General features: G+C 39.1%; 2 protein-coding genes and 1 long non-coding RNA gene across 3 annotated transcripts; all 3 read left to right on the top strand.

Moving 5' to 3' along the window:
* The first annotated feature begins 1,130 nt into the window (after positions 1-1,130).
* On the top strand, positions 1,131-3,364 carry LOC131299577 (uncharacterized). The gene is made up of 2 exons (XM_058325164.1): positions 1,131-1,361; positions 2,180-3,364. Exons 1-2 carry the CDS (start codon positions 1,131-1,133, stop codon positions 3,362-3,364), a joined length of 1,416 nt encoding a protein of 471 aa, XP_058181147.1.
* A 1,476-nt stretch (positions 3,365-4,840) lies between these two features.
* Positions 4,841-5,642, top strand: LOC131300376 (uncharacterized). Its single transcript, XR_009190937.1, has 3 exons — positions 4,841-5,203; positions 5,295-5,382; positions 5,482-5,642. It is a non-coding gene; the product is annotated as an uncharacterized LOC131300376 (long non-coding RNA).
* Positions 5,643-6,079: 437 nt separating this feature from the next.
* LOC131299578 (uncharacterized) lies at positions 6,080-8,103 on the top strand. The gene is made up of 3 exons (XM_058325165.1): positions 6,080-6,090; positions 7,106-7,361; positions 7,450-8,103. The coding sequence occupies exons 1-3, from the start codon at positions 6,080-6,082 to the stop codon at positions 8,098-8,100; spliced, it is 918 nt and encodes a 305-aa protein (XP_058181148.1). The 3' UTR covers positions 8,101-8,103.
* Positions 8,104-9,439: the final 1,336 nt, after the last annotated feature.

A 9,439-nucleotide genomic window follows, 5' to 3' on the forward strand; every position in this document is an offset into this window, starting at 1 on the left:
CAGAGTTACTATACGCTATTAACAACATACATACACCAATTTAGTTCCATTGAGGGGGCGTGGAAGATTGAGTGTAGACCTAACCTTTAGCATTTTTTGCACAAAGTGGCTACTAACTACCCTCAAATTCCTGGATTTACTATATTCTCTAAAGTAGAACATATATATAAGTCGTTGATCAGATTACATAAATGAACAAATTGTAGCTAATATTGCTTGGAGGAGGCTTATAATTTCATCAACCTGAGGAAAGTGTTATCGACTAAAGAGTTATATTAGCAATTACTTTTGCATTGTGGCTCAAAAGATAAGAATAGCTTCTCCACCTCGTCTACCAATCTTTTATGAATTCCCAATGCCTGTCAGATGAGATATCTATGGGCTGACTTATATCACTTCTCCGAAAATTGCATCAACATGTTTTAAATTCTTTACCCCTACTTACTGTAGCTGAAATATGTGAAGAATGATTTACCCTGAAAGTTTAGAGCTGTAGTTGGTTGTAAAGTTTAATCTCGATTATTTTGTATGCACAGTCATTTGCAAGATATTGAGTCTTTGGAACATATCACAATGTTTCTTATAAAAAAGAGAGAGGAAAGGCTCAATAATCTTTGGAACTTAGGAACTTACGATACTATATGAAACCTTATAAACCATTAAGCTATAGTATGACATGCAGTTTGCATAGCTCTTGCACACATCATAGTTGAATAATATTTCCGAATACCATTTCTAGGGTTTTACACCAAATGGAATACCATTGACGAGTTGATAATTTAACTTTATTTGTTTTAGGTACCCAAGGGAAAATATAGTTCTTCAGGAAGGGCCCATTGATGGGAGTTTGTTAACTTTTCAACAAAGCCATCGCTCTTATTCTATTTGGGCAAATAATGTAAGTACAAATTTTAAGTATTTGTCAACACTCTTTATATGATTCAGATTGCAAAATGTGAACGTAAGTTGACTTATTTTTGTAGGGAGAGCCTCCAGTTGATTCGAAAACTCTTAAAGTACGATGAACTGAAGCTAGACAGAAGAAGTTGCCCCCCCCCCCAGCGCCACCAGTTTTACAATTGATTAGGTAAGCTGGTTTTGGTGGTTTTCTAGATCTACCGTTTATCTCTATGGACCTTGCCCTGATGACAGCTTTACTAGAGCATTGGCGGCCGGAGACCCACTCATTCCACTTGCGCACGGGTGAGTGGATTGTGACTTTACAGGACGTGGAGGTTTTGGTTGGGCTACCTATTGATGGTGAACCTGTAATCGAGACAACCAATGAAGACTGGGGTCCATTGTGTCGATGGTTGTTGGGGATTGTGCCGGAACCTAACGTTGATAGAAAAGGTGGTAAAGTAACAATGACCAGGAATGGAGCCAAGGGGGGGCCAATAGGGGTGGTCTCCCCTGCAAGAAAAAAAAACACTACTATTATATGTAAAAAAAAATATTTCTATGAAAGTATATAGACTCGCCCTTGTGTAGAATTTTGAAAAAATAAATATAATAGTAACATTTAAAATACGAGGATACCAAGATTAATTACTAAAGGTTAAAGGTTAAAATATAACAAAACATAAAATTAGAGGGTTAACATTGTGAATATTCAAGTAATAAACTTCCACGTTTCATTAGATAAGTGTTTTACAGTTTTATTTCTCTTTGCCCTAAAATCCTCCCCCACCCCCCCCCCCCCCCTCTCTCTCTCTCTGTGCACAAAAATTTTCAATTGTTAAAGACTCTCTCTCTCTGCACAAAAATTTTCAATTGTTAAAAACTGCAAAGGCAATTTTGAGAAAATAGCAATAGAGGAGAAGAGATTTTGGAGACCCTTAGTAATTTTGGTGAAATAGAAGTTGTAAGTATGTCTTTCCTCAATTGTTGTTCTAGATTTCTAATTCTTTATTTTTTAACTGGTAAAATCAAGTAACATGAAAGCCCATGTACTGAATTCGTCCAGTTGTGATGAATGAAAAAAAAGAAGATGAACAATAAAGAAAAACAAGATACATGATCGATTGATCCCATTAATTAAATCGATTTATATATTTTTTTAAAGAATAACATATAATAGTGCCGGTCTTTACCCTTTTAATTGGTTTCTTTCTTGTCTTTCATAATGGGGAGAAAATTGGATTGAATAGTTATATTCTATTGCAAATTCTATTGACAGGTAATGATCGGAAAAAAAACAATTGATTCGTTCTATAGGAAGACAGGTTCTCAAAACGTTGAAGATTGTGCAAACTCGGAACCTTCAACACATATTGGTGAAACCTCAATTGTTGAACCCGAATATCGCCCTATTAAAAGTCCTAGAGTTGAAGTGCAAGAATTTGATAAATCTACTTTGGTAAGGGATCCAGCATTACGAGAACCAATATTGAAGCTTCCAACATCGAGGCATGATAAGGTTATTCGGGCTTATCTTGAAGTTGGGCCATATCAACCTGAACTTCCGAGTGCTCAATTTCTTAAAGATAAGAATGGTCGTCGCTTTCTAACTTTGTGGTATAAGTTGTTCCCAAATTGGTTGGAATATTCTCCAACAAAACATTGTGCCTTCTGCCTTCCATTCTATCTTTTTTCAGAAAAGAATCGTTATGGATCTAATGCTTTCACTGTTCATGGATTTTCTACCTGGAAGAAAGTGAATGATGGCAAGAAATGTGCTTTTCTAGCTCATGTGGGAAAAAATCTTAATTCCTCTCATAGACGTGCTATTAGTCAGCGTAGAGATTTATTGAATCAAAACATACATTTGGAGAAAATTGTTGAGCAACAAACTTCTGTTCAAGTTGCAAGAAATCAATTGCATTTGAAGACCACAATAGATTCAGTTAAATGGCTGACATTGCACAATTGTGCTCTACGAGGACGTGATGAAAGGTCGACTTCTTCCAATAGAGGAAATTGCATTGATATGATAGAGTTCTTGGCTTCTTGTAATCCAAACGTGCATGTAGTTGTTCTACACAATGCTCCTCAAAATGCTTCATATCATTTAGGTCAGACCCAAAGAGAGATTCTTAGTATTTTTCGTGATAAAATACAAAGATTCATTTGTGAGGAGATCAATGGAGGCAAATTTTGCATTCTTGTAGATGAATCTCAAGATGAGTCAAATAGAGAGCAAATGGCTATGGTTTTGAGGTATGTTGATAAGGATGGGATTGTACGAGAGCGTTTCTTTGACATAGTTCATGTATTGAACACTGCTTCAGCGACTTTGAAAACGGAGATATGTAGTGTTCTTGCCCGTCATAACCTTAGTGTTCAAAATATTTGTAGTCAAAGATACGATGGTGCTAGTAACATCCGTGGAAGATGGAACGGATTGCAGGCTTTATTTTTGTAAGAGTGTCCGTTCGCATATTATATTCATTGTTTTGCTCATCGGCTTCTGTTAGCATTGGTAGCAGCATCTAGAGAGGTTATACCTATGAGTCAGTTCTTTTCTTATTTGACTCTTACGGTTAATATTATTGATTCCTCTCCTAAAAAGCATGACAAATTTAGATGTATTCAGGTAGCAGAACTTGCTGAAAGGCTAGCTATTGACAATGATGATGATGATGAGTTTGAGACTGGTAAAGGAAAAAATCAAATTCGCACTTTGAAACGAGCAGGAGACACGAGATGGGGTTCTCATTTTGGTTTTCTTTCTAGTTTGATGGATTTGTTCAGTGCCACTTGTTTAGTGTTAAAAGACATGATTAATGATCCAGAATCCACCCTTAATCAACGTTCCGAAGCTGATGGAGTTTATGATGCTATTACCTCGTTTGAATTTGTGTTCATCTTACATCTAACGAGGGAGACCATGGAGTACACTGATGATCTTTGCCAAACTCTACAACGTCAATCCTAGGACACATTGAATGCCATGCATCTGGTGACCGCAACGAAAACACAACTTCAAAAATGTAGAGAAGATGGATGGGTTCCCCTCTTAGAGAGAGTTACCCAATTTTGTGAAAAAAACATGAGATAAGTGTTCCTGATATGATTGCTCCTTATACAGTTGGTCGAGGTCGTGTTTGAAAAGATAATATCAATATTGGGCATCATTTTCGGGTTAAAGTTTTTACATATACAATTGATTTCCAATGGAATGAATTGAACAACAAGTTTAAAGAAGATATAATGGAGTTGCTCATTCTCAGTACATCTTTAGATCCTCGGGATGGCTTTAGATCTTTCAAAATTGAAGAGGCTTGCAAGCTTGCAAAGAAGTATTATCCTATGGATTTCACAGAGCATGAAAAGCAACATTTGAAATATCAGTTGCAAAATTATAAGCTTGAAGTTCCCAATCATACGGAGTTTTAAAATCTGTCAACAATTTCTAAGTTGAGTGAAGTATTGGTGAAAACAAGGAAGTCCATGATATATCCTCTGATTGACAGGTTGATTCGGCTTATATTAATTTTACCTGTTTCAACGGCTACAACGGAACGTGCATTTTCAACTATGAAATGTGTGAAAACTAGAATCCGCAATAGGATGGAAGATGAACTTTTGGCAAGTTTCTTGATCACTTACATAGAGAAGGATATTGCGAGAGGGTTTAACACCGATTCTATCATCGATGCTTTTAATGACATGAAAGAGCGTTGAGTACAATTCAAGATGCCTCATTTTACTAGATAGGCTAAGGTAAGTCTTACTACTTTTGCAATCTGTTAATTTATGAAAAGCATAATTAAGTATGTAGTGTTGCTATTTTGAGTTTTAATGTATTTAAGTTATTATGCATGTGTATTTATATTTTTTTCCGCATGCACGGTCGCCCCTGCGTGGTGAAATTCCTGGCTCCGTCCCTGACGATGACGTGGTTACGGCAACATTTTCAAGGGCATTTGGCGAAAGGGTATACGAACAAAAATGTTCAGCAACAAGCCCGAGGTTATAATCTCCAGTTGGTAGGTGGAGTGTTGATGCCTGACTACTCAGGGTCCTAAATCCATCTAGCTTACTTAACCCTCATTGAAGACTTGACGATTGTGCAGAGTTGGGGCAGCACTTGCCTCTCAAATCTTTACCACTATCTATGCCACGGTTGTCAGATTGGTAAGGAAAATATGGGTGGGGCATTCATTCTCCTACAGCTATGGGCTTGGGAGCAGTTTCCTTTTGTTGCTCCTGGACGTTTGAGTACTCGTCAGCATCCACCAGGTTCTCCTCTTGGTGCACGGTATGGTTCCATTAATTGTAATTTGTATTTACCAATTTTAGATTAGCCTATTGCATGTTTTAATTTTTTTATATGTAATGCTTATGTTTAGGTGGGATGATCGTTTTCGCTCTCCGAATTTGGCAACCCATGTTATTGAATATTATAGAAATTATTTTGACATGCAAAGGCCGGATGAGGTATGTGTTTCAAAAAAATTATTATTTGAGAACCAAATCAACTAATCTTTGCACGATAATATTCATTTGGTCATACTATTTTGTATTTCATTTGTGTAGGTGATTTGAAGACCGTACAGCGAGGAGTTGATTGCTAGTCTTCCTCCAAATTGTCGTGCTGGAAGGGCAATTTGGATGGCGAAGGTCCCATTGTTGAATTTTTCAATGGTGCAAATGTACATGCCAGATAGAGTGATGCGACAATTTAAACATCGACAGACAATCCCTGCTTTGCCTTCAAACCTCGCCTTCAAATATAAGGTTGAAAACCCCAAGCGTAGGGCTAGGTCGTCGGTAGCATAATAAACCGGTAAGACCGGGATCGTACCCACAGAGAATTCGAATATAACTTAATCGGATTGTAGGTTTTATAAGGTGGTTTGTGGCGTTTAAGACGGCCAACTTGGTTTTGCTTTGAAAGGTGAAAAGGCTAAAGTAACAGATTAGATAAGAGCTTAATAAACTAAAAGAGGCAAGTCTAGGGATCGTCTAACCCTTGACTTAAGCCGTTACCGGTTCTCGATTATAACTCAGGCGAGAGTCACGACCGCGTGCTCACGCCCGGAGAATTTAGCTTTAATGACTCGTTTAACGAAAGATGTGATTAAACGGAGACGAACCAACTTGTTTTTAATATTTGTCGAACACATAGGAGGCCATGAGCCCTCGGTAAGCTTTTTGCCAAGACCGCTTGGCTAAATATCTTACCAAGGAGTTAACACCTCTTGTTTAGACCAAAGATGCAAGTTAAGCTCTATTCTGAAAATCATGATTTTAAGCTCGAGGACTTGAGAACCAAGTAACCACCTAAGTACTCGGGAAAGATTACCCCGAGACTTGGCCTATCGACTACTCACACATAGCTAAAGCATAACAGAAAGCGTAAAAACGAGACATGATTTTTAACCAATAAAAACGAAAACAAACTTGATATTATAAAGGATCCAAGTCGTACGAACAACTTTAATTAACGAGAAATTAACAAATGAAAACAAACTTACTTGAGTTCTATGGAAATTACCCTTGAAAAGCTTAAAAGAACATTAATGGAGGAAAAACTAAAGTTAATAATGTGCTAGCTCCAAAAGAGAGAGATGAAGCCCCTATTTATACACAATGGGTTTCTCTCTCATCAAATATCTAAGAAACATACTATTAAAGGTAAGTATTCCATAAATGAAAAGTCCAAAAAGTAACAAAATATCTGGCCGAGAGCTCCCCGTATCGATACAGATTATGCAAAGTATCGATACCACATCACTAAGCTGAAGAGACCAATTTCCCGTAACGCGCTCGTATCGATATGATTTATGGCCGTATCGATACAGAACTCTCTGCCTGCCCAATTAACCAACGCGTATCGATATGGCCCTTAATCCGTATCGATACGGAGAGCTTATCTTCAGAAAGGAAAGCTAGCCTCCAGAACTTGACACCCGACGACCACTGGCTTGCCCGACGCTTCCCGCCTTCGTTCTTTGGTCACTTTGGCACAAGTTCCACCGGGCGATGATACTTGAACTAACTTGAGGGTTGGCTTTGCAATCAAAATACGTCTTTTAAGGGCGTTTTGCCTGAAATACTTAACAAACTACCTTACGAGTAATATTGAATAAAAGCGACAAATAATAACTAAAAACACTTCTAACTAACGGACTTAAGCACCATGATCAAGCAATCTTAGGTGCTTATCAATCCCCACTCATTGTAATTGTAGGCAGCCACCGCATGGAAAGGACTGGAAGGCTAGGCAAAAGGATTACTGTCAGGAGCACCATGCTGAGTTGGAGATGTGGAATAATAGGTTAGACCATATTATTCTTGTTGGAGAGGCGGACCCTCATGAGTATGCGTACCCTGTCGATGATCCTTATGTCAGTTGGTATGATAGGATCACGAAACAATATATTAGTCAACTAGGTGGAGGCGCGGACAAGGCGGTATGAAATTTAGCTGTTTATTTATTGTCATTTATCGTAAATCAATTGTGTTCTTATGATTTGTATGATGTTATTGTTAAATATGCAGATGAGATTGTTTGAGAGGCTAAGGACAGTGCAGACAATAGAGGATATTGACTTAGATGAGTTTCGATCTATTGGGGAGGAAGGAGTTGAAGCGATGACATATTTGGAGAAGTGGTTGCGCAAGAGGCCTCCAATGGAGCCTAACCAGCCTCAAGCAGAAGGCGTGAATGTGGCGGAAGAGGTTGACCTCTTACACGAGCTTGCGATAGAGATGGAAAATGCTGCAGCGCAAGAGCCGGTGGATCCATTCATACACAATGATGCCATACCGGATACAGTGGATGCCGGGACTACTTCTGCATCGCAAGATGCAGATGGGGGTTCTGTGTCTTCCTCCTTTACGACAAATTTAAGGAGTGTGTCAAGCTACCCATTCATGCCTATGTTTCAAAGTACTTCTCCGCTGCCGATTCACACTGATATGCCTTTTGACTCTCAAAATTGGTTCGATTGCCCTTTGCAAAATGTAGGAGGTCTGGACACAACTTTTCTTGGCATGCCAGTGTTAAAGAAGAAGGAGACATTGGACGGGGATGATGGTGGCAGTTCAGATGCACCTCAGTTGAGAGATGACTTAGTGGGTACAGGCGGTCACCCCACGGTGGAAGGGGATGCAAAGGTGCATGCAGAGCTCGATGTTCAGGGCAAGTAGGGTGATGGAGATGGGGTTGTGATGCAGGCGCATGTTGTGGAGTAAGAAGTTTAAAAGGAGCATGATGGTACCCCACCGTTTGTGCCACGTAGAAGTCAGCATCAACCACATCCTGCGACGTGTGGTACGATAAGTCACAAACTGTTGCATCATTTTAAGCGTAGGAAGGACAAGTAGTTTTTTTGTTACTCTATGTTATGATTTGTTGCTCTCCTACCTTGTAATTGTGTAGAAATCGTACGTTCAGTTGGATTTTAGTATTATGTATGATGCGTAATTTTAACGTATTAGACACGCCACGTGGTATGTCCAATAATTTTTATTATTGTTTTATGGGGGACACGGCTGGGGACACGCCGACCCTAATAATCAAATTGTAAAAGCCATGCACATTCATTCTGATATGTTTTTTTCCTGCAGTTATTCTCTTCAAAGGATGAGTTCCAATGTGCTATGAAAAAATTCTCCATGACAAGGAACTATGTCGTCAAAACAGATAAATCTTCACCCAATCTATTATCTTACAAATGCAATAACAAGACGTCCCGCGAGTGGCGACTTCGAGCATCTATCAAAGCTAATTCAGACATGTGGAAAGTCACGAAATATACAGGATCTCACTCATGCTTGGCTGTCAATGTTACCCAAGATCACACAATGCTTGATGCTCGTTACATGGCAAATGACATGACCGAAATTATCGGATCAAATTTCAGTACAAAGATCAAAACGCTGCAGTTATTCATTAAAAAGTTAACAGAGGGATACATGCCATCGTATTCAAAGACGTGGGCAGCTAAGCAGTTGGTTATATCGCGTCTGCACAGGGATTGGGACCAGTCTCACGCAACACTCCCAGTATTCCTATAAGTCCTCGAACGAGCCAATTCAAGTACGTGCACACTGTTGTTATACAAGGATTCAAGGTACCAAGATATGTCACATTTGACAGACTATTTTGGGCATTCGCACCGGCAATCGAAGGGTTCAAGCATTCTCGGCCAGTAATTTCTGTTGATGGAACCTTCCTCACGGAAAGGTACAAAGGGACGTTACTTGTTGCAATCACTCAAGACGCTAATAACCAAATAATGCCGATTGCATTTGTCGTAGTCCAATAGGAGGATAGGGACAATTGGGGATGGTTCCTCACTTGCATAAGACATTTCGTAACCAAACAACAAGACTTGTGTCTCATTTCAGACAGGCACTCCGGCCTCATGTCATGGCTGGAGGATGATTCAGCATATGATTGGAGGTCCCCACATGCTTACCATCGTTACTGTCTTCATCATTTGGGATCAAACTATCATCGTCGATTTGGGAAATTAGTGGGAAA

Source organism: Rhododendron vialii, chromosome 9a (assembly GCF_030253575.1).
Source record: "Rhododendron vialii isolate Sample 1 chromosome 9a, ASM3025357v1".
Taxonomy (NCBI): Eukaryota; Viridiplantae; Streptophyta; class Magnoliopsida; order Ericales; family Ericaceae; genus Rhododendron; species Rhododendron vialii.

Bases quoted from the DNA above. Each gene is read 5' to 3' on its own strand.
- LOC131299577 (XM_058325164.1), top strand. From the start codon at position 1,131: ATGGACCTTGCCCTGATGACAGCTTTACTAGAGCATTGGCGGCCGGAG. The intron at 1,362-2,179 runs GTAACAATGACC...TTCTATTGACAG, and splicing joins TTGATAGAAAAGGTGGTAAA to GTAATGATCGGAAAAAAAAC.
- LOC131299578 (XM_058325165.1), top strand. The intron at 7,362-7,449 runs GTATGAAATTTA...TTAAATATGCAG, and splicing joins GTGGAGGCGCGGACAAGGCG to ATGAGATTGTTTGAGAGGCT.